General features: G+C 68.3%; 1 protein-coding gene across 1 annotated transcript in view; it reads right to left on the reverse strand.

The window, feature by feature from the left end:
- ADAMTS7 (ADAM metallopeptidase with thrombospondin type 1 motif 7) overlaps window positions 1-23,249 on the reverse strand; it is a 35,184-nt gene that overhangs the window by 7,225 nt on the left and 4,710 nt on the right. The window contains exons 2-18 of the mRNA XM_069465622.1: window positions 19,771-20,126; window positions 17,900-18,065; window positions 16,699-16,883; window positions 14,009-14,092; window positions 13,549-13,673; window positions 12,284-12,433; window positions 11,332-11,475; window positions 7,126-7,270; window positions 6,478-6,570; window positions 5,998-6,143; window positions 4,694-4,863; window positions 4,339-4,472; window positions 3,638-3,758; window positions 2,258-2,502; window positions 1,868-2,009; window positions 563-689; window positions 9-222 (exon numbers count right to left, since the gene is read on the reverse strand). Of these exons, the coding sequence (XP_069321723.1) occupies window positions 9-222; window positions 563-689; window positions 1,868-2,009; window positions 2,258-2,502; window positions 3,638-3,758; window positions 4,339-4,472; window positions 4,694-4,863; window positions 5,998-6,143; window positions 6,478-6,570; window positions 7,126-7,270; window positions 11,332-11,475; window positions 12,284-12,433; window positions 13,549-13,673; window positions 14,009-14,092; window positions 16,699-16,883; window positions 17,900-18,065; window positions 19,771-20,126 (2,747 nt within the window). The remainder of the gene's footprint in view (window positions 1-8; window positions 223-562; window positions 690-1,867; window positions 2,010-2,257; window positions 2,503-3,637; window positions 3,759-4,338; window positions 4,473-4,693; window positions 4,864-5,997; window positions 6,144-6,477; window positions 6,571-7,125; window positions 7,271-11,331; window positions 11,476-12,283; window positions 12,434-13,548; window positions 13,674-14,008; window positions 14,093-16,698; window positions 16,884-17,899; window positions 18,066-19,770; window positions 20,127-23,249) is intronic.

Raw genomic sequence — 23,249 nt, forward strand, 5'->3', positions numbered from 1 at the left:
CAGCTCACCTGAGACCAGTTCCCCACGGCCCAGGTGGCCGGGCAGGGGACCTGGCGGTTGCAGGGGCTCTCGGCGGGGGGCCGGGGCAGGTGCTGGCAGGCGGGCGGCTCCAGGGCGCTCTGCTCGTCCAGCCCCACACTGCGCACGCACAGCACAGCCCGGCGGGACACGCCCCGCGGGCCGCAGGAGCGGGAGCACGGCTGCCACTCGCCTGCCCACCACCTGCAAGGCCGTCAGAGGGGTGGCGCCCAGGCCCTCGGGGCTCAGGGGGAGTCGGGACGAGTCCCGTGGGGCCCCCCGAGCCCCGGCCCCAGGCCAGCGTCCGCCCTCTGCCCGCCGCCCTCGCCCCACGGCCCCTGGCAGGACCCGGGTCGGCTGAGCCCCATTTCCCCATCGGGGACCCAGAGGGGACCGACCGGGTGTCTGGCCTGGTGGCAGCTGCCTGCGGCGCTCCAGGCCAGGCGGGGACGCAGCCGTGGGAACAAGGCCACGGCCAGCTCCCCGGCCCCTCGGGGGCTGCAGCGGACCCAGGTGCCTGGGGGGGCCGTGTTGGGGGGCTCACCTGGCAGGGCAGGGCTCCTCGCTGCACCTGCGCTGGCGGTCGTCGGGCCGGCCCAGGGGGTCACAGTGTCCCTCGTCCACGGCCCCCGCCTGCCGCTCCGCACAGAACACGCCCTGCCGCTGCACGCCTGGGGACACGGGCCTCAGACGGGGCGGCACCCACAGCGCCCACTGCCCGGCCGCCCCGTCCACACACCCTCTGCCCGGAACGCTCCCCGGACACGGCCTCGCACCCGTGCCAGGATGAAGGCCGGCTCCCCTCCTCCTCCCGTCCTCCCAGCCCCCACCCCACCCTGCAGTGGCGCCCTGGGGGGCGGTAGAGTGTGGGGGGGTCGGTGGGCTGAGCGCCCGGCCCCACTGCGCCCCCGCTGAGGCCTGTGCAGCTCGCGGGGCCTCTCTGAACCTCAGTGTCCTCATCTGTGAGACGGGAGCAGCAGTGACGCTGCCTGGAGGCCGTGGTGTGAAGACTGCGCGTGGTCACACACGTGCACGCAAACCTCGGCACCACGCCCCTCCCACAGGCTCACAAAGTCTGGAGAAGCCCCTCGTCACTGGCTGGGGCTCCTCTGCAGCCCCCGACACCAGCCCCGTCACTGTCCTGGCCTTGCCCCGCCTTCCCCGCTGCTCCCTGCGTGGCCCCCCGCCCCCCTCGCCAGCAGAGCTCTGACTTTGTTCACGCAGTGCGCCCTCCCCAGCTCCCCGGCCACTAGGCGGGGTCAGGGACAGTCCTTGCCGGCCAGGGAGAGAAAGACACACGTCCCCTAGTGGGGGTCGGCCCTGCCCCTTGCTCCTGCCGGGAACAGCGCAAGAGGCTGGGGACGGGGCGGGGGGCGGGGGGACGCCCCACAGCAGGGAAGGCTGACATGGCGAGGGGGGCGCGGCTGAGGGTGAGGGGCCAGGTCCCTACGGGCCTGCACCTGTCCCGCCAGTGTGGACGGTGCTCGGGGGCTTGTGGCCTGCTCTGGCCGCCCTGGCGCGGGCTTCCGGTACCTGCCGGCCAGGCGTCCCGCGTGGAGCAGAAACGCGGGCCCGACCTGCGCGTGCCAAGGGGGGACGGAAGCAGGGTTGCCGGTGCCTCCCTGGGCAGGACGGGGCAGCGGGGACAGTGGGCAGCGCCAGGTGGCCGCACCGCACCAGCTCACGTTCACCCTCCCCACGGCCCGAGACGGGACCATCGCTCGCCCATTCTACAGATGCGGACTGAGGCTCAGAGAAGCTGCGTTCCAAACCCGCGGCGGCCCAGCCAATGAGCAGTGAGCTAAGGCCGAGGCAGTGCCCCTGCCCGGAGACAAGGCCCTCCTCTCACCTGTGCCACAGGTGACCGTGCACCTGGTCCAGGGCCCGTAGTGCCAGGAGAACTCGGGCGGCCTGGCCTGGCCGTGGCCGCCGGCCTCCCTGGGGACGGTGTACTCGTAACGCACGCCGGGGTTGCTCTCCTGGAACAGCAGCTGGGCGGGCGGGGGGGGGGGGGGGGCCGTGAGCGCCAGCGGGGGCCGTGAGCGCCAGATGTCCTCCCCCCTCGCCCCCACCCCCACCCCGGCCCTGCCAGCAGGGACGCGCCTCTGGGAACTGGGGCTGCACCCCGGGGCCATGTAGAGGTGAGGAAACTGAGGCAGAGGCCCTGCAGCAGGGCCCGCCCAGAGCCAGGCCTGGCTGCCCCAGGGCTGCCCCCGCCGGGCCCGGGGGGCTCCCGCACCTGAATCCACACGGGCTCGTTGGTGGGGCCCGGCGACGTGAGGTTCTCCCAGTTGCCGGTGCGTGCGTAGGTGAAGGTGGCCCCGGCCACCTGGTAGTCCCCGTTCCACTGGATGGTCCAGCCCCCGTTGAGGAAGTACTTGTCGGGGTCCTCGCTCCGCAGGGCCAGGAAGTTGGCGGCCTCGGCCACCTCCTCGATGCGGATCTCGCGGGCGCCGGCCGGGATCAGCCCCACGTCCACGTACCCTGGTGGCCGTGGTGGGCACAGGTTGTGCCCGGGGCCCGGTTGGCTGATCCCCTCCCTGCCCTCGCCCCGACCTCCCCCTGCCTGCCGCTGCCAAAGAGGCCACTGTAGTTAAGATTCCGAGCTCCCCAAAAGGCAGGGTCACCAAGACCTCACAGGGGCTCCCCAAATCCTGCCTCCCTGGCCCGGGCCCCTCGCCCCTCGCCTGGGGACCCACACTGGTCTTGCTGTCACAGGGTGGGGTCCATCTCCAAACGCAGGCCAGCAGAACCTTTCTGAAGACCCCATTGCCTGGGCCTCTCTCCCAGGACGTCCCCCTCAGCCCCCCAGGCCTGCCCTGTCCTGTCCTGTGACGCCCACCAGGGGCCCGGCCCAGGTGTGATCGTCGTGTGACGCAGGGGCTGTCGTGAGCCCCGTTGTACAGAGGGGGAAGCAGGTAGAGGGGCCTGCTGGGAGGGGAGGCCCAGGGGCTGTGCTCCACCCACCACACCGTGCTGCCTCTCCAGGACGAAATCTAAGCTTCCTGGCTTGGCATTCAAGGCCCCGCAGCCAGCCCTGCCTCCCTTACCCATCCCAGACAGGGCCCGTGTTTCTGACCTCCAGGCTCTGGCACAAGCTCTCTTCCCCCATCTGGAATGCCCCTCCCCATCTCATCTGGGTCCTTTATGATTCAGCTCAACTCCTGTCTCCTACAGGAAGCCTTCCCTGATTTCCCCAGGTCAAGACTTTCTTCCTCAGTGTCTCACGGCCCTCTGGGCCTCCCTGCCCAGCATCTCACACTAGGAAGCTCTGCCCCATCAGGCTGTGAGGCTCCAGCCCCACGTCCCCGTCACCTGGCACCGTCAGCACTGCAGCCACATGTGCCACCCAGAGCCCGGCCCAGGGAGCGGAGCTGGGGTCCCCGGGGCATCGTACGTAAGAAGACAGCTACGCTCTAAAGGGCCAGGGGACGTGCGCAGCGGCTGGTGCTGCCTGCAGCCCCCGGGACAGGAGGACCCCCGTGAGGACAGGGCCCTGCACCTGGGCCAGGGCGCCCCGACGCCACGAGAACCCCGACCTCCCTGCTTGCCGGCTCCAGCCCGGGGGGACCACGGGGCCCGGGGCAGGGGCCTCCCCTCCCCCACAGTGCCCCCATACCCAGGCCCTCAGCCTCCTCAAAGGTCCCGCTCACGGTGTGGCAGGTGGAGCCGTTGCCGTGGCACACGCCACAGCGGTCCTCCACGGCGCCCGAGTCGATCTCGAAGTCGCAGCCCACGTTCTGCAACGAGGGAGGGGCCTGTGCTGCAGCCTGGGGGTCCAGCCTGGGGGTCCAGCCTGGGGGTCCAGCCTGGGGGGATCCAGCCTGGGGGTCCAGCCTGGGGGGCCCAGCCTGGGGGAGGGGGTCCAGCCTGGGGGGCCCAGCCTGGGGGGGTCCAGCCTGGGGGAGGGGGTCCAGCCTGGGGGGGTCCAGCCTGGGGGTCCCAGCCTGGGGGAGGGGGTCCAGCCTGCGGGGGTCCAGCCTGGGGGGTCCAGCCTGGGGGGCCCAGACTGGGGGACCCAGCCTGGGGGAGTCCAGCCTGGGGGAGGGGGTCCAGCCTGGGGGGGTCCAGCCTGGGGGCCCCAGCCTGGGGGAGGGGGTCCAGCCTGGGGGGGTCCAGCCTGGGGGTCCCAGCCGGGGGGTCCAGCCTGGGGGTCCAGCCTGGGGGGGTCCAGCCTGGGGGGTCCAGCCTGGGGGGTCCAGCCTGGGGGGCCAGCCTGGGGGGCTACAGCAGGCAGGGGCTGGGAGCCAGTGGTACAGCCTGCGGAGGGGGCCCCGCGGAGCAGGGCGGGGCGGTGCCAGAGACCCTCACCAGGCGCACCTTGCAGATGCCGTTGATGCAGAGGTCCCGGCTGGCCCGGCCCTGGTAGCAGGGGGTGCCGTCCACCACCGCGTCCCGCAGCTTCTCAGCAAAGTACTCGTTGGAGGGCCGGCAGTGCAGCTCGCAGGGGTTCACTGTGGGCCGCGTGCGGAGCCGTCAGGGACACCGGGGCAGGAGCCGTGTGGCTATCGGGGAGGCCCCGGGACACACGGCAAGGAAGGCCAGGGCCCCCGGGCAGCACAGGTGCGCTCTGTGCAAGGCTGCGGTGAGCCTCAGCGGCGGGGACGGCGGGGACGGCCCAGGGCCAGGTCGCCCGGGGCCCGCTCACCCCCGCCCTGACCTCGCCAGGACTCACCGTCGTTGACCACAGGCACCCAGGTGTGCAGCCGGCCCTTGTAGAGCACGGCGTCAAAGCGGCTGCACTGCACCTGCCGGAAGGAGGGGCGGCCGGCGGGGCAGGGCTGCAGGCCGCAGAGCCGCACACGCTTGCGCTGGCCCAGGCAGTACCGGCCCTTGTACCTGGGCCTGTGGGGAGGGCGGGGCCGTGAGCGCGGGGAGCACTGTCGCAGGGCGAGATCCCGGCCAGCAGCCTCCGCCCCCCACCCAGACAGAGACCCTGCTGCCCCTCGCGCTGCCCACCCCGGCCAGACACTCTCCCTGTTCCCCAGGACCTGTCGGAAGGGGCCGCAGGAGGTCTGGGCTCTGCCCACCCTCCGTGTGACCGTGGGCACCCTGTGGGCCTCAGTTTCCGCCTCTGTGAATGGGGCTGGGGCTGCCTGGGCAGAGCCATGCTGAGATCTGGGACACGGCGTGCCCGTGACAGGCACTGGCTGGAGGGGCTCCTCGGTCTCCAGCCCCCGGGACCCAGCGTCCTGAGGAGCCCTCCAGCCCTCAGACCGGCTCTGGCGGCAGCGCCGCAGCCTGGGCCACAGGAGCCGCCGGGGGCCCGGCCAGCGAGGGGCCTGCCGGAGTGGGCACCTGAGCTCTCCCCACCGAGGCCGACCCGGCCCGCCGCAGCAGACCTGGGGGCCGGGAGGCGGACGGGGGTGAGGCCACCGTCTCCGGCAAGCACAGGCCCCGGTGCGCCAGCCCTGAACTCCGTGCCTGGCTGGGGAGCCCAGTGAGCAGGGGCTCGGCCACAGGAGCCGGCAGCCCCTCAGGCCAGCTGCCTCTCGCAGCCTCCACCATGCTCCTTTCAGACGGGGAAACTGAGGCCCAGGCCACACGGCCACCCCTTCAGTCAGCCCCTGCCGAGCGCTGACTGCGGCCTCGGTGCGGGGAGCCGCCGGCGTCAGCGGCATTTACACGGGGCGGGCAGGGCTGCCGCCCCACTCACAGACAGGGAAACCGAGGCCCAGGGCAGGGGTGGAGAAGGCCCTGGCCCAAGGGGCGCAGAGAGGACGGGGACCCAGGTCCAGCTCGGGGCCGAGCTCCTAACGCCGCCCTCTCCTCCCGCAGCTGCTGTGTGCGCGGCTGCCGGAGTCTCCCCGGCGTCCGGGCCTCGGTGTTCACCTCTGCCGTGGGGCCCTGTCGGCCTCCAGAACAGGCCCGGGGGGTGACCAAAGGTGGCCTGGACACTGCCCAGAGCCGGGGGCGGGCCAGAGCGAGCTCCCTGCTGCCGGGTCCCTCGATCCCACCACGCGGAGCCCGGCCACTCACGCGGGCTGCGAGCACTGGCGCTCGGCTGTCTGCACGCCCACGCCGCAGCTCCGCGAGCAGGCGGACCACGCGCTCCAGCCGGACCAGCCTCCGTCCACCGCCTCGGGCCGGAAGCCCACGGGCACACACTCCCCGTTGAGACACCACTGCCGAGACAGGGGAGGCGGACAACCCCGCCCCAGCCCGTCAGTCACCCTCACTCTAGCGAGAACGAGGAGAAGGGTCGAAGGGGGGAGAGGCCCCCTCACAATCCCCATGGACCCAGGCCACTTGGTGGGGCTGGGCCAGGAGCGGAGTGGAGCCCCATGCGGACGCCGGGCGGGGGGTCCCTGGGGAACAGTGGGTGGGGGCTCGGCCGCAGGGAACTGGGGGCTGCCGTGGGCTCAGCAAGGCCGTAAGCTGAGGCGGACCCCCAACCGGGCACAGACACAGCAGGAGGTCTGGCCTCGCACCCCGTGGCCGGGCTGGGGACACCCCTACCTTGCTGTCCCCACACCGGGTGCCGTCCACGGCTGCGTCCAGCTTGGAGTGACAGGTGGTCCCCACGGAGCACCACAGCGTGTGGCACACGTTCTGTGGGGGGAGGGCAGGGCCATACCTCACCCCTGCCCCGTGCACCCCTCACCCCGCCTCCCCTGTCCCCAGAGTCCCCTGGCCGTCCCTCTGCGTGGGGGGTCTGCAGACGTGAGCACCCCGAGGGTCCCACTTATTCTCTGTCTGCTCCCACTTCCCGCCCCCTCCCGGACCACGTGGGTGTGGGGGGCCCCGCGCTGGGCCCCCGAGGCAGGTTTGCAGCCCAGAGTGGTCCCCGGCTGCCCACAGCTCTCCCGGCCCCCCCACTGCTCTGGAGAGACCCCGTCAGGGGGTCACTTCGGGCCACCTGCTCCAGGACCCCACGGCACTTGGGAGCCAGCGCCAGGCAGGCGAAGGGGCTCGCCACGGCCCCACAGTTGGCAGACGTTCGACCTGGTCTGTGGCCACCTGCCCAGGCCACTCTGCGTCCCAAGGTGCCACACGGGGGCCGAGCCCAGCCAGGCGGGTCCCTCCCGGTCCGGCACCCACGGGCCAGGGAGGGCTGTGCCCTGGGCCTCGGCGCTCTGTGTCCCCCGCGCCCAGACACCCACTCACGTCCATGTCATCGCAGAAGGCGGAGTAGGCCCCGTACTGCAGGCGGCACTGGTGGCTCACGTCGTAGAGGACGCCGGGCGGCACCGAGGGGAAGTCGATGACATCCTTGGCAGGAGCGTCGTCCAGGCACAGGCCCCACCCACGGCTACAGGGGGCGGACGGGAGGAGGGCAGGGGACAGCCCGTGAGACCCAGCGGAGGCCTCGGGGCAGAGCCCTGCGGTGCAGGAGGACCCCGGCCTCCCCACTCGGCCCAGCCCACCCGCCGGCCCCAGCTCACCCCCCCAACCCCGCACACGCTTCCCCACGCCCCAGCGCCAGGCCTGCGCACGGCTGTCCCCACCCGCTCCTCCCGTCCACCGAGGAAGCCTCTGTGCTCTGTCCTTGAGACGCAGCCCACAGCCTTTCACCCCACGTGGCCCTGCCTGAGTTCCTGCAGCCCGGCCCCCAGCCCAGAGCCTGGAGCCAGGCGGGAGAAGGGTCTGGAGAGCGGGAGAGGGGTCTGGAGAGCGGGGGAGGGGTCTGGAGAGGGGGAGAAGGGTCTGGAGAGGGGGAGAAGGGTCTGGAGAGCGGGGGAGGGGTGTGGAGAGGGGGAGAGGGGTGTGGAGAGCGGGAGAGGGGTCTGGAGAGCGGGAGAGGGGTGTGGAGAGGGGGAGAGGGGTGTGGAGAGGGGGAGAGGGGTGTGGAGAGCGGGGGAGGGGTGTGGAGAGCGGGGGAGGGGTGTGGAGAGGGGGAGAGGGGTGTGGAGAGCGGGGGAGGGGTGTGGAGAGCGGGGGAGGGGTGTGGAGAGCGGGGGAGAGGGGTCTGGAGAGGGGGAGAGGGGTGTGGAGAGGGGGAGAGGGGTCTGGAGAGGGGGAGAGGGGTGTGGAGAGGGGGAGAGGGGTCTGGAGAGGGGGAGAGGGGTGTGGAGAGAGGGGGAGGGGTCTGGAGAGGGGGAGAAGGGTCTGGAGAGGGGGAGAAGGGTCTGGAGAGGTGGAGAGGGGTCTGGAGAGCGGGGGAGGGGTCTGGAGAGCGGGAGAGGGGTCTGGAGAGGTGGAGAGGGGTCTGGAGAGCGGGGGAGGGGTCTGGAGAGCGGGAGAGGGGTGTGGAGAGGGGGAGAGGGGTCTGGAGAGCGGGGGAGGGGTCTGGAGAGCGGGGGAGGGGTCTGGAGAGCGGGAGAGGGGTCTGGAGAGCGGGGGAGGGGTCTGGAGAGGGGGAGAAGGGTCTGGAGAGAGGGAAAAGGGTCTGGAGAGCGTCACATCACACCAACACGCAGGGAGCTCCCGCCCTGCCCAGCAGAAACCTCGGGCCATCTGGGAAGGACAAGGAGGAGTCCCTGCCCTGGGGGAGCACCCGGAGGCAGCCGAGCCCACACCAGCCCTGCCTGGGCTGGCCCTGCCCCCATGTCCCCACTACGCCTGCCCCCTCTGGCCAGAGTCCCCGGCACGGCGGGCACTGGGGGACGCAGCAGGCACAGTCTGCGTCCGGCACACACTGGCTGCCGCGTGGCGGAGACGAGGGGCAGGGCACGGAGGACAGAGGCTCGTCCCTGCCTCTGCCGCGGCCTCACTCTGCACCCCCTCCGGGGCCGGGGCTCATCCCGCTGGGCAGGCCCCACCGTGGCAACCCCTGGCTGTGGATGCTGTGTGGCCTTGGGCCACTCCTCACCCTCTCTGGGCCTTCATGTGCTCACACGCAAGAAGCTGATTCCAAGCCAGGGGTATAAATAGCAGTGTCTGCTTGCAAACATCACAGCCAGCAGCGGCCCTCCCTTCCTCTGCAGGCTCACGGCCAGGCCCTCACGCTGCCACACTGCCCGTCCCCGGTCCCGAGCTGCCAGCCCCTCCCCTCCGGCCCCTCCCCTCGCTAAGTGCAGGGGGCCCGGGCTGTCCCAGAGGTCACAGCAGACAGTAGGTGACTCACTCTCTCCTCAACATGCCAAAGAGCCGCCACCCCCGCGGGAGACACCCGAGTGTCCTCCCTCGCCCCCCACCCCGGCTTCTGGCTGGACACGGGTCAGGGGTGAAGCGAAGGACCCACGCGGGGCCGGGCCGGGCCGCCCCTCTCCCTGCGGGAGCCCCCTCCATGCCCCCGGGTCCATGACATGCCATGACCTCTGCTCCCTACAGCGTGACCTCTGCTCTCTACAGCACTTCAGCCCAGAGAGGGGCTTAGAGCTCCTCAGCTCCGCCTCCCGGACAGCCTGCAGTCCCCCACCCCCCATGACTCCCCTCCCCCCCATTCCCTCGGCCCCCCATGACTCCCCACCCGCCATGACTCCCCGCCCCCCATGACTCCCCGCCCCCCATGACTCCCCACCCCCCCATGACTCCCCACCTGCCCTGACTCCCCGCCCCCCATGACTCCCCGCCCCCCCATGACTCCCCACCCCCCCATGACTCCCCGTCCCCCATGACTCCCCACCCCCCCATGACTCCCCACCCCCCATGACTCCCCGCCCCTCCATGACTCCCCGCCCCCCCATGACTCCCCGCCCCCCCATGACTCCCCGCCCGCCATGACTCCCCGCCCCCCCATGACTCCCCGCCCCCCCATGACTCCCCGCCCCCCCATGACTCCCCGCCCCGCCATGACTCCCCGCCCCCCCATGACTCCCCGTCCCCCATGACTCCCCGTCCCCCATGACTCCCCACCCCCCATGACTCCCCAGCCGCCATGACTCCCCACCCGCCATGACTCCCCACCCGCCATGACTCCCCGCCCCCCATGACTCCCCGCCCCCCATTCCCTCGCCCCAGCCTGGCCCTGCCCCCCCCACACTCCTCCCTCAGATGTCCCTGGGCCTCTCCCTGGAGGCAGCTCCGAGGCTCCTTCTCCCAGACGCTGTCCCTGACCCCAGGACAGGTCGGTGCCCGCCCCACACCCCGCCCGCCACGGCCCTCACTGCCCCAAACTGCCACACGTCTGTCTGCCCGGGTGCCGGGTGCCCTGGGGACAGACGCCACATCTCTCCCTTCCCATCATACCTCACACGGCCCGACACGCATGTGTGTCCGTGGACACAGCACGAGCAGGAGTTTGCACTCAGCCCTGCCCGCGTCTCTCTGCAGGGAGCTGGGGGTGTCGGTGCCGTGAGGCACCGAGGGGCCTGTGACTGCCCGAGGCTGCCCTGAGCCCCAGGAACACGGCCTGACCCCTCACCTGGCACCTTCTGTGACTCTCACTCACTCTGTCCCCAGCCTGTTTCGGTGGGGCCTGTCCTCTCTCTCCTGTCCCCACCAGCAAAGGCACAGGGGGCAGGGGCCGGGAGACGGGCTGGCCGCTGTCCACACCCTGCCCCGGGTCACCCTGCCGCCTGACTCCCAGCAGGGAGAGGCGAGACACGGAGCGACCTTGGGGAGAGGTCGTTCCGCCTCCCGCACCCCTCGACGGGTGGGGCACAAGTCTCTGTTCATGCCGCGGCCCCGGGGGCCCCACCGCTCCGGCTCCGTCCTCCCCCTCGCCCGGCCGGGCCAAGGCCCTCGCGCATTCCAGCAGCTGATGGGGACAGAGACGCATCTGTCTGTCTGTCCCAGAGCCAGGGTGCTGGGTGGGAGCCAGGGTGCTGGGTGGCAGCCAGGGTGCTGGGTGGCAGCCAGGGTGCTGGGTGGGAGCCAGGGTGCTGGGTGGGAGCCAGGGTGCTGGGTGGCACCCGGAGTGGGGGCAGCCGGGAGCAACCCCTGGGGCGTGTGGGGGTGGCCGCGGTTCTGACTTTCCAGCCAGGAGGAGACAGGCCCCCCCCAGGCCGCTTCCCTGGTTCGAGCCGAGCAGGCCTCACTTGGTAACGTGGAAGTAACAAGAGATACTGTGTATCAGAGGCTGGCCGGGCGGCAGGCACCGTGCTGCACGCCCCGCGGTGAGCATTCCGGGCTCACATCAAATGCGCAAGGCGCTCACACCACCGTCCCCGTCTTTTGAGGCTTACGGGACAACGGGTAGAAGCTGGGCCAGAGTCAGTCCTTGCCACCAAACTGAACTCTCCCCTGCTTCCAGCCCCACCCCCTCCCCTGGAGGCCTCGTCCTCGCTCTCCTCCCCAGCGGCCCTGGTCCCGTCCCCGCTCGCACCCCACAGTGACTGGGCTTCCAGAGCAACATGGCACCCGGAGCAAACAGAGGTATCTCTGCTCCCGTCCAGAACCCGCCACGATGACAGTGGAGGAGGACACCAGGCACAGACCCACAAGGGCGCAGACCCGGCCTGCGCGCCCCGCGCCAGGGCAGGGACTCACTCGAGGAACCTGGTGATGTACTCGCGGCTGCAGCGGGACCAGGTGAGCGGGGCGGCGTCGTACAGGAGCTGTGGAGACATGACGAAAGGCCGTTTCCCCACCGGCTCGCAGTCGTTGCCGCTGCCGTCGTGCTGAACGCCGAAGCTGCCGAGAGCACAGGCCGCGGGTGAGCCTCGGGGCCGCCAGCCTGCCGTCCCCCACTACCGAGGCCTGCAGGGGCCCAGAGCTGGCCCTGCCACCAACCGGCCGTGGCCCTGAGAATCGCATGCCCTCTCTGAGCCCCAGTTTCCTTAGTGTAACACGTGGGTCTGACAGCGAGTACCCCAGGGGTGCCTGGAATGAGGGCCAGGACGCAGCGCAGCCCGCCGCAAAGCCAACCTTCTATGGCCACGAGCAGCTGCAAGGCCCCGCGGGTCCGGCCACCACCCGGGGGACCCGGACATCTGGCTGGACGAGCCGAACCCCTCTGCCCAGCAGAGCTCTGCCCTCGCTGGCTGGCGCACACCCCGAGGTGCCGCCACGCGCACCAGACAGCCTGGGCACGGGTGGCCGAGGGCCTGGGCCGCGCTCAGACACGAGAGCTCAGATGGAGGGAGCCTCGGACAGCCCTGAGTCCAACCTGCTCGATCTGCAGGAAGTGCAGAGGCCCAGAGAGGGCAGGGCACCGGCCGGGGTCACAGAGCAAGCAGGAAGAGGGAGGGGCCGGGCACTGAGGCAACGGGAGAAACAGCCAGAGACGGGCAGGGACTTTCTGGCGCGTCCCAACCCCTTCAGGGAAGACTTGCTCCCGGCAGCCCCAGCGCCGCCCAGGCAGCCTGCGTGGGGCGCGGACCCCGCGGGGGCAGCGTGTGGAGACCCCATCGGGGCTCCCTGCCCAGACAGTGTCCTTTCCCCGGAGTTCGTGGCCCCTGGCTGCTGCCCAGGGCGCCCGGTGCTGAGGGCAGGCGGGTACCTGTGCCCGAGCTCGTGGGCCACGGTGAAGGCCAGCGGCAGGCCCGTGTCCTCGCTGACGCTGCAGCTGCGGTGGGGCTGGCACATGCCCGCCACGTGGGACAGGCCCAGGGTCTCGCAGGGCCGGTTCATGGCCGCACACAGGTCCTTCCTGCACCGGCAGAGAGAGGGGCCTCAGGCCCACGGGGGAGCCGAGGGGCCCCCGCTGCCCCCGCGTGAGGACACCCGTCCTCCGCTCCCTGACGTCAGCCCAGCACGGCGCCGGCCGGGAAGCAGGCGCCTCGGTCACACGCCACACGGGGCCCCGCGTGGGCCTGGGAAGCAGACGTGTGCACGGCACCCTGCTGGTCACTGTCCCACCAGGTGCTCACGGGAGCTGCTGGGGCCCCGCAGGGCAGAACGACCACCCGGAGTCAAGCCACGGACCCTGAACGGGTGTCGGCCGCAGAGACTGGGGCGGGGGCTGTGGCCGTGCAGGCAGCGAGACGTCCTTCCCCTGCAGCCGCTCTGTGTCCAGACCGGGAGGGGACGTGTGGCCCCACAAGGGACAGACCTGCACAGACTGGACGTGCACACACGCGTGTGCGTGGACCTGCTGGAACCTGAGCCAGTCTGTGGACGGCGTCAACACCTGCGTCCTTGTGGGGACACTGTGCTGTGGTCACGCAAGACGTCACCACTGGGAGGGACGGGGGGGGGTGGCACACGGGGCCCCGGCATTGTTTCTGACAGCCGTGTGAGAACCCACAATTATTTCAGAGCAAAAACTCGCCCCCTGGCCGGGCGCGGTGGCTCACGCCTGTAATCCCAGCACTCTGGGAGGCCGAGGCGGGAGGATCGCTCGAGGTCAGGAGTTCGAGACCAGCCTGAGCAAGAGCGAGACTCCGTCTCTACTAAAAAATAGAAAGTATCTGGACAACTAAAAATATATAGAAAAAATTAGCCGGGCATGGTGGCGCATGCCTGTAGTCCCAGCTACTCGGGAGGCTGAGGCAGAAGATTCCTTGAGCCCAGGAGTTTGAGGTTGCTGTGAGCTAGGCTGACGCCACGGCACTCTAGCCAGGGTGACAGAGTGAGACTCTGTCTCAAAAAAAATAAAAAAATAAAAATAAAAAGACGCCCCTCCCCAAGTGCTGACGGGACCCAGCCCTGCGCCAAAGCCGTGCAAACTCTCCTGAGGGGGCCAGGCTGGTCCCCAGGCTGGTCCCTCCCGGAGCTGCTCCCCAGGCGCCAGCTCTCTCCCCCCGCCCCCCCCCCGGGCGGCACCTGGTGAGCAGGACGGCCGTGTCGTGGTGCAGGGGGTGGGCGTCCCCCTTCATGTTGATGCTCTTCTGCCACTTGCAGAAGCTCCTCAGCGTGTTGTCTGCGTGGTGCGTGACCTTCAGGTCCTCCTGCGAGCAGAGAGCAGCTGCTCACGCCTTCCCCGGGCCCCGGGCCCCACAGGCCCAACTCCCAGCCACACAGAGGCAGGGGGCGCAGGCCCGGGGACAGTGGGGACAGCGGCAGCCCTGTGGCCCCATCCAGCCTCCGCCTGACCACGCCGCCCGCAGGGGCCTCCTGAGGGGCCTGAGACGTGCGAGAGGCCAGTCGGGGACCAGGGGCGGCAGAGACACGGTCCAGGCCGAGGGCCATCGCTGTGCCCTCCACGCAGGGCGGCTCAGCCAGTGGGCGGGGCCTGGCAGCAGTGCCCGTTGCCGGGGCAGCACGGAGCCACGGGACCGCTCACCTCCTCGTCCTCCAGCAGGACCAGGCGCACGATGGTGATGTGGATGGGGTTCCCGATGCTGGGGTCGTGGAACAGGCCGGCCACCTGCCCGAGAGAGGGGCGGCTGGAACCAGGGTGGAGGACACGGGCAGCCACAGCAAACACTGACCCCGCCCAGCGGCGCTGCCTTGTGCTGGGAGTGCTACACGCACTGTCTCACTTAACCTTCTCACGTAAAGGTAGGCAAGATTGTCGTCATTTTTCAGACGAAGCCCCTGAGACTCCAAGGAAGGGTAGTGCTGGGATCAGAACCCATGTTTCACAGCTTCTGGAATTTGGGAAATGCTGCCTATCCTCTTGGAGAGTCTCAACGCACATTAGCTTTGAAGGCTCTGACAAGTCCTGCAGCAAAAAAGTCTCTTTTACTTTTTTAAACCCTGTGTGGCCAAACTTACTCAACAGCAGCATCTTTTCCCACAGAACACTGTTAGCGTCCTTTGGAACAAGGACTCCCTGGAATGTTCTTTGGGAAATGCTACAATGAGACAGGGGCTCCCAGGTGCGGGATCACGTTCTCACACACCCACCACCTCAGCGCAGGTGCAGAGCTGCCGCTAAGCAAGGTGAAGGGACATCTGCTCCAGAGAGAAAAAGGGGGCAACTTCTCCCCGTTCCCACCGCTCTGCTCTCCATCCTTCTGCCCCTCCCCCCAGCCACCACGGCCACCCACTGCACCTCTTTGCGGAAGGCGGAGGGACACGAGGGACACGGAGGAGGCAGAGAGACGTGAGCTCCAGTCTCAGCTTTGCCCCTTAGTAGCTGTGTGACCTTAAGCAAGTGCCTTGGCCTCTCTGAACCTTTGTTCCCTCTGCTCTAAGTAGGGATGAGGCTTAGCTGAGGTGGTAGGTGTGGAGCACTGGACAAGTGCTAGGCATTCGCCAGGCGCCAGCCCTAACCCCCCAGGGCCTCAGGTCAGGCTGGCCGCAGGGGCTCCCGGTCCCACCTCCCCACAGCGTCCGGCACCCCGAGGCCACAGGCGGCCCTACTGTCCTGACTGATGCCACACCTGCCGGCTCAGGAAAGCCCGGTGCTATCGGCGCAGCTGACATGAGAGCCAGGCCTGCCCTCCCCCTGGGACGAGGCCACAGCGTGACAGGTGGCCCTGCCCTCCCCCTGGGACGAGGCCACAGCGTGACAGGTGGGCCTGGACAAGGCGGGCAGGACAGGGCCAGACCCCAGAGCAAAATGCCTGACCCCTGTCACCCAGGGCCAGTCGTGGGGGTCCTGTGGGGCTGGGCGGGTCTCACTCTGCCGAGGACCTGGACCTCAGGGACACTCAAGGACAGGAAGGTGCCATGACCCAGGCGGCACCCGGTGGGGGGGCTGGGAGGGAGGAACCTCGGGGCTGCGGCCCAGCAACCACCCCCGAGCCCGGCCGCAAGCGGTTCCCCTCCCTGGGAGCCGAGGGTGAGCAGAGGGGCTTGAGCTGGACTTCGAGGCCTCGAATGCCTGGCAGGAGGCTGCGATTTTTATTCCACATGGAGCAGGGAGCCCGTGAGGGCGGCAAAGTCAGGGAGGACCAGCCCGGAGTGTGCTGGGGGATGAGGACTTGGGCGGAGGGGGCGTGTGGCCAGCAGGGAGGGAACAGCCGTGGACACAGCCCCTCCGCTGTCGGAGCCCTGGGCTTCACAGCTAGAAAGTGGGGGGCCAGACACTAGGGACCCCACAGGGTCCTTCCTCCGGGCCTGCAGGAGGTGAGGTGCTGGCCTGGGACAAGCAGCACACGGGACACCCTTGGGCGTCACCCGCCACAGAACACACGCCCTCACCTTGCCCCCACCCACCCGGCCCAGGAGAGGGACAGGGCTGGGCGGTGGCCTGCCCAGCCGGCAGCCCGCTCAGAATGCCGGGGCAGAGGTCTCCTCGCCCAGGGGGCTGCAGGAACAGCCCGGCAGCCTGAGGCCCCCAGCCGCACACCCAGGGCGGGAGGGAGCAGGGAGCGCTGGCTCTGCCACCAGCTCCAGTCAGGCACCGCGCCCCAGCTGGGACTGAGGGGACCTGGGCCCCCGTCCGGCTCCGCCTGCCTTGCACGAGCTGGGCAAGCCACTCACCCGCTAAAGCCTCTGTTATCTCAACTGTGCTGTGGGGTCAAGAGCAGTGTGCCAGCCTCCCAGGGTACTGTCACCCTGCTGGATCACAAACAAGCAAGCTGAGGCTCAGACGGGAAAGGGACCCATCCGAGGTCATGGGCCAGCAGACCCCTCTGACCCCAAGGGGTGCTGATGCCCCAGACGGGCTGGCCGGGTCGGGCGTCTCTGTCCCGAGCACCTAGCACGGCTCTGCCACAGAGCTCAGGGCAGCAGGAAGCTGCCAACCAGCCTGTGAGCTCCCCGGGCAGGCACGGGGTCCTGGCTGCCCCGGGCTCCCCTCCCCAGCCCCTCCCACACGCCAGCGGAGCCAGCGGGGTGGCGCGGCACCCCATGGCATCCCCACAGCGGCCCTCTGCCCAGGCTCTCCTGGACACGCCCGGCCAGGCCCTACCCCTTCCTGGACTCAGAAGCTGGGGGACCCTCCTTCCTGCTTGCGGCGTGGGCCTGGGTCTGGGGTCCAGCCTAACAGCCGACCTGCCCTGCACCCACCCCTCGGACCCCCATCACCAGCCCCTGCCATCCCCGCCGCCCGGCCCTGGCCTGCGCCTGCCACGGCCTCACCATGTTCATGATGGTCAGCACGTAGCGCTCGACCTGGGGCTGCCCGTGGTACTCCACCATCTTGGCGTCCGCCACCACCAGGGTCTCCACCCACTTCTCTTTGCTGACCGAGCGCTGGTGTAGACGCCTCGCCCGCTGCTGCCGCTGCTCCCAGCGCTCCCGCCGAGACTCCGGCTCCAGGGACTCTGTGGGCCCGGGCAGGTGGGGTCAGCGAGCAGGGGACCGGCCCCGGGCACAGGTCTCGAAGCCCACGGCACAGCGAGCCCTCTCTGCACTGGGATCAGGGGCCGGGAGCCTGGATTCCCCGCCGGGCCCACCCCAGACGTGTGCTGTGTGGCCCCAGCCTGGTCACTTTTCTTCTCTGATCTTGGGGTTCCCTAACTGTAAATAGGAATAGGGTGACCGGTGTTGGGGGGGGCAAAGTGCCACGTCCACGTCGGGACACGGCCCCACCCTCCTGCACCGCTCCCTCCCCCACGGGGGTGGGTGCGTCCGGCAGGTGCAGGCCCCAGCCGAGCCCCCTGGCCAAGGTCCAGCCCGGGTCCTGCCTCTGCTGCAGGCCGGTCTCAGCTCGGGAGGGGAGGCACATCCGTGAAGCGGGAAACTGAGGCCAAGAAGCATGGCTTGGCGGGCATCTGCTCCAGCCAGCAGAGTCCCTGGGCTGTGGCAGCTCGAGGCCAGGGTGCCAGCAGGGCAGCCCCAAACCCCCGTGGCCCTTGGCGGCAGCTCCTCAAGCCGGACTGGCCCGCAGGACGGCCGCTCTGCAGAGGCAGCACCGGTCCCCGCTCCAGCCCCCGGCCACGGAGGTCAGCCGCTCTGGGGTGGGGGCAGGCTGGGCGGGGGAGGGGCGCCTGGCTAACGGGCCTGCCGGGCTGGGCGCGGCTGTGCCTGGACTCTCACAGGGGAACGGTCACCAGCCAGAGGGGCCACAGGCAAAGGGGGCAGAGCGGAGGGAGCGGAACCCTGCGGTGGGGGAGGCAGGGGAGGTCAGTCCCGGGATGGCTGGGTACGCCTGACCGGCAGAGGACACGGGCTTGTGGCACATTTAATGGCACCGGCCCCGGTGACGTGTCTGTCTGTCTTCCTGTGTCCCTCTGGGACAAGGGAGCTGAGCATGGGGATGAAGAAAGAGGCTTCTAGAAAGGGCCTTTCACATCCCCAGGCCACCCCCGGCTCCAGAGCCGGCAGCAGAGGAGCTTACCTTGCACCCCACAGGTGCCCGGAGCGCTGGGACCGCCCGGCTCTGCCCGCCTCCCGGGGGCTTGGCGCTTGTACACCACGTGGGGCTGGGCGCGGCCGGGCCGGGCGGGGGCCCCTTCCAGGGGCTCGATGAAGTAGTCCTCGCCGGAGAGCTGGAACACGCCTTTCTGGGGAGAAGCAGCGGCCACACGGGCGGGGCTGGCAGCGCTGCTCTTCCCGCCGTCCCGAGGCCCATCGCGCAGCTGCCCCCACCGCCCCCGACGCCAGGGGCCCGGCGCTCTCCTCCCACGGGGCCTCGGCTCACCCCCACCCTCCGCCTGGGACGCCCCTCCCTGACGCCCTTCCCTGCCGGTCCACACAGCCAAAGGCTCCGAGGTGGAGCTCAGAAGCCACCGCCCTGATGCTGTTCCACACACCCGTCCCATCAGGGGCAAGACACGGGTCTGCATCCAAATCTGGCACGACGGGCTCATCCGCGGAGTCACCCAGGCAGCCGTCCTGAGCAGGCGGCCCACGCCCAGGCCTCCGGGCTGTTTCTCACCCCCTCTGCGGCTGCCGTCTCCGGCCACCGCGCCCCCGGCTGGCCAGCACTGTGACCTGCCCTCAGCCCCCCCAGCAGTGAATCACCCCAAAGGCAGCTCTGCCCACACCCGAGCCACGGAGATGCCCGAGGCCACCAGGACATCCTGTTCCCCCACAGAAGGCAGCTGGCAGGGGTGTCTTGGGCGTCACTGGTGTTCAGAGTCCAGGGAACAGAGGGGCCTTGGGGAGTATCTCGGGCAGCCCACCGTCCCCTGGGGGAGCTCAGGGCACCAACAGGGAGAAGGACCTGCCTCCCCCAGACTCCCCCTCATCACACAGGGCCAGGGAGTGGGGTGGAGCCCCGGTTTGGACGCAGACCCCCCGCTGGGTAACCGGGCAGCCTGGCAAGCGCTTCTCCGAGCCTGAGCCCCCGGCTGTGAGGGGAACCGCGCCCACACGCGCAGCTGCTGCGCAGGCTCAGCTGTGTGTCAGGGCACAGGCGCCACACGCGAGAATGCTCTGCCAAGCGGACGGGCCTTCCAAGGCCCAGAGGTCCTGCAGCCTGCGTGCGGGCTGCCCTGTCGCCAGGCTGTGTGCAGCCCATGGCTCCTGTGTGCGCCATCGAAGCTGAGGGCCCTCGGGGAACAGCGGGTGGCTGAGAGTGTGCACAGGTGCCCACTCCTGCCACACCCCGTCCTCCAGGGCCGGCAGGGCGGGCAGGTCACCTACACAGGAGCAGAAGGGGCCCCGCCCTGCAGGGTAGGGGCTGCTCCGACCCGCAGACACCCAGGGCGGAGACCAGGGCCGCCCGCAGTAGCCGGCAGCCTGGGTGCTCTCCGGGAGCTCCGACCGGGCAGAGGGGCTGCGGAGAGGCTACAGGGCAAGGGGTCCCGTCCGGGAAGAACGGCCTACAGGGCTCTGTGAAGGAACAGTCAGAGCTGACGGCCTGGAGGAAGCCGCGCGGCTGCTTTCAGAGTTACTCGGCGCAAACCGCCCTTCTCCAAGCGGGACCTGGGGACCTGCGGCTTCACCGCTACCCGGGGAGGCTGCGGAAATGCAAGTGTCTGGGCCCCAGCCCAGGGTCGCCCTGTCAAAACCTGACTGAACAAGGCCTGCGGTGACTCCGGCTCACACTGAGCTGCGGGGACCCCTGTCCTGGAGGAGGACCCCTGTCCTGGAGGAGGACCCCTGTCCTGGAGGAGGACCCCTGTCCTGGAGGAGGCCGGCGCCGTCGCTCCCATCTCGTAGGAGCGAACGCCCAGCCCGGCAGAGGAGAAGCCGAAGTCCCCGCGGGCGAGGCAGGGCCGGGGACAGCCCCGCTCCGGCCGCCACCGCCCGCCCGGCACTCACCAGCCCGTCGCAGGCGCTGATGGCCGCCAGGCCGCCCTCGAGCTCGGGGTCCCGCACGTCGCCGAGCAGGTGGCAGGCGGGCGCGCGGGCCCGGATGTGCGCTCGGCCCAGGCCGCCGCGCCGCCGCGTCTCGCTCACGAAGCCGGGCGCCAGCAGGTGCGCGTTGGCGCTGAGGTTGAAGCGCAGCTCGCGCCCGCGGAACCGCAGCTCCACGAAGGCGCGCGCGGCGCGGCGCGCGGACACGTCCCGCTTGCGCAGCGCGCGCGGCCACAGCTCGTAGGACAGGAAGGAGCCCCCCGCGTCCACGCGCACGGGGTACACGACGTCCAGCGCCGCCCGGGCCTCGGTCGGCCGCCCTGCGGGGGAGAAGCGCGACAGGGGGGTCCTTGCCGGCGCCGGGGACGGAGGGCGCGCAGGCAAGGGCGGGCGACGGGGTCGGGGTCCCCGCGTGCAGCTCCCCACCATGCTATCTGCTAGCTCTGCTAGTTCATCTTCCGTGCCTCAGTTTCTCCATCTGGATTACCGCAGTAACTTCTTAACAGTTCCACCCACCTCCACTGCCCCTCCCCAGGTCTATTTTCAATGTAGCAGCGGGAAGAATTCATTCCAACCCGGGCAGATCAGAGGCCTGCTCTGCTGAAAATCCTGCAGTGGCTCCCACTTCACTCCGAGCAAAAGACAGAGTTCCGGCAATGGCCGGAGGCCTAGGCAGGGCGGCCTCTCCGACCTCACCTCCACCTCCACCTCCCAGCTCCCCGGACTCGGCCGCTGGCCTCCGCGCAGGTCCTCAGCAGGCCAGACTGCTCCGGCCTCAGGCCCGCGCACCACTGTTTCGCTACCTGGAACCTGCCTGGCTCAGTTTCCCGCCGGGCAAACCCCTCAACCCTTCAAGTCCTTGCTCAAATGTCTCCTCAGTGAGGCCTCCCCGATCACTTTATTTTAAAATTACAGCTCCTGGCTCTCCCTAGCCCACTTCCCTGCTTTACTTTCTCCCATAGCACCTGACGCCCTGTATCACCTAACATTTTCATTACTTTTTCTTTCTTTTTTTTTTGAGACAGAGTCTCACTCTATTGCCCGGGCTAGAGTGAGTGCCGTGGCGTCAGCCTAGCTCACAGCAACCTCAAACTCCTGGGCTCAAGCAATCCTGCTGCCTCAGCCTCTCGAGTAGCTTGGACTATAGGCATGCACCACCATGCCCAGCTAATTTTTTTTCTATATATATTTTTAGCTGTCCAGATAATTTCTCTCTATTTTTAGTAGAGACAGGGTCTCGCTCTCACTCTTGCTCAGGCTGGTTTCGAACTCCTGACCTCGAGCGATCCACCCGCCTCAGCCTCCCAGAGTGCTGGGATTACAGGCGTGAGCCACCGCGCCCGGCCTTCTTTATTGAAGATTTAAGTGCCGGAAGAAGTGTCTGGGACCTAGTCGTCTCTCAGTATTTGCTGAATGGATCTGTAGAACGGGGATGATCAGAGAAGTCACACTCTGGAGGCTGTCGGGGGCACTAACTGCAGGGAGCCGCCCCTCACACAGTAGCGCCTGGCCCCGCTGAGCGAACACCAGGGCAGTCATGAGAGTTACGACCGTCACCAGCCTGGTGGGCTTCACAATGTGCTCTCAGGGGCCGGCGAGTTCTGCAAGTGTCTCCACGCTCCCGGGACGGGGAGAGGGAGAGAGACCACCCAGCTGGGGCTCCCTGGCCCCTCACCACCACTCCAGTGCAGCCGCTCTGGTTTCTGCCGAAAGTTCCCAGGGATGGAAACACCTGCAGACCTCTGCTCAGGCCCTGCCGTTTGAAAACCCTCTCCCCGTCGCTCTGTCCGCGGGTTTCCCAGCAAGGCTGGGATTCTTAATCTTTCCTGCCACAGACTGTGTCAAGAATAATGTTTTTAAATGCATAAAATAAAATACATACGAGTACCAAGGAAACTGATTACATTGAAACAGGTTATCAAAATGATTGAAAAAGTGGGTGTGGAATTATGTGGTCCTTTAGTGCTGTTTTGAACACAATCTAGTGGCAAATTTTACTATGGTAATTCTGAAGTAGTGGTGAGTGCAAACCTTATTTCAAGATACCTGCAGCAATTGTAAAGAGAGAAAAATCTTTGTTCTTCTCTATTGGTAACAAAATCACAGGTGCTATGAATACTACTAAGATTTGTTAATAATAATCACAATTGCAGGAAATGCTAAATTTCACTTAGAGGTTAGAAAGATTAAATATGTAATATTTTCTCATCCAAATTCAGGGATCCCTTGGATTCATGGTCCCTTAGGCTGTGGACCCCAGGCCAGGACACCGGCACCTGCAGTGAGCTCTCCAGACTGCTTCATAGCTGAGAAAGCAAAGGGAGGCTCAGAGAGGGAGACAGACTGACCTAAAGCCACACAGCGAGGGTGGCAGAGCTGAGCGTGGGATCCAAGTCTCTCTAATGGCTTCAGTCTCTTCACTAACAGTGCTCTACATTCTCAGCAGTCCATTCCTTGTTGGGCCTCAGTTTCCCCATTGTTAACGTGAGGGGTTAGATTAGATCAAGTTTTTCACACTTCTTTAGCCACCAGGCCTCGTCTCCAACATACATCCCGTGCGGACACGTCCACACATCACAGCAGTGGGGCTGACAAGGGGATGGCGTGGGAACCCGAGGCCACACTTTGTCCCCACTGTTCCCTCCTTGCAGGTCCCAGCCTCTGAGGAGCACAGTTAGGAAACTCGCTGATCCAGGGTTTCTCCCAGCTCCAGGTCCTGCCCAGAGTGACCCCTGGGACCCTGGCTGTTCATGACAGTGACCCCTGGGCCCACGCGCATGCCGGGCCACCCTGCAGACACGGCACCAGGGCTCTTTCTGCTGCTGCCTGCCACGCGGGCTCCATGCTGGCCAGGCTACAGAAACCAAACCCACCCTCCACTCTGGCCCCTGCCAAACCGCATGTGGAGTGCCCTGCACACGCCAGTGGTGTGCCCTGCGCCGAGGACGTCTCCCTCTGCCCACAACTGCCCCGGCGGTCCAGGCCTCAAAGAGCCTTTTCAGGGAGTCACGAGGCCGGCTGGCTGGGGAGACCGGCTGGCTGGGGACTGGCTGTGTGGCTCTGGGCAAGTCTTCCCCATCACTGAGCTTCCGGGGGGCCCAAGTGCAAGGATTTTGCAGACTTCATGGACAAGAATTTCTTAAAAACAAATTCCCAGGCCCCATCCCAGACTAACCACATCCGCACCTCCAGGAAACCAGAACTAGGGGCTGGGAAGCTGTGTGTCCACACGAGCCTCGGGGCGCTGTGGTCACCAGGAGCTAGGGGACCCCCCACCCCCACTGGAGGAAACCCGGCTGATCGAGGCAGTGCTGGAGGACAATGACAGACTGCAGGTGCCGGGACCCGGCCAGACTCCGAGTCCACACTTCCTGGGCACAGAGGCCCTGGAATCCACATGTTCTGTATTTTTCTAGACTTGCCCAGGGATTCTCACGTAGCTC

The sequence above is a fragment of the Eulemur rufifrons genome, chromosome 3 (assembly GCF_041146395.1).
Source record: "Eulemur rufifrons isolate Redbay chromosome 3, OSU_ERuf_1, whole genome shotgun sequence".
Classification (NCBI taxonomy): Eukaryota; Metazoa; Chordata; class Mammalia; order Primates; family Lemuridae; genus Eulemur; species Eulemur rufifrons.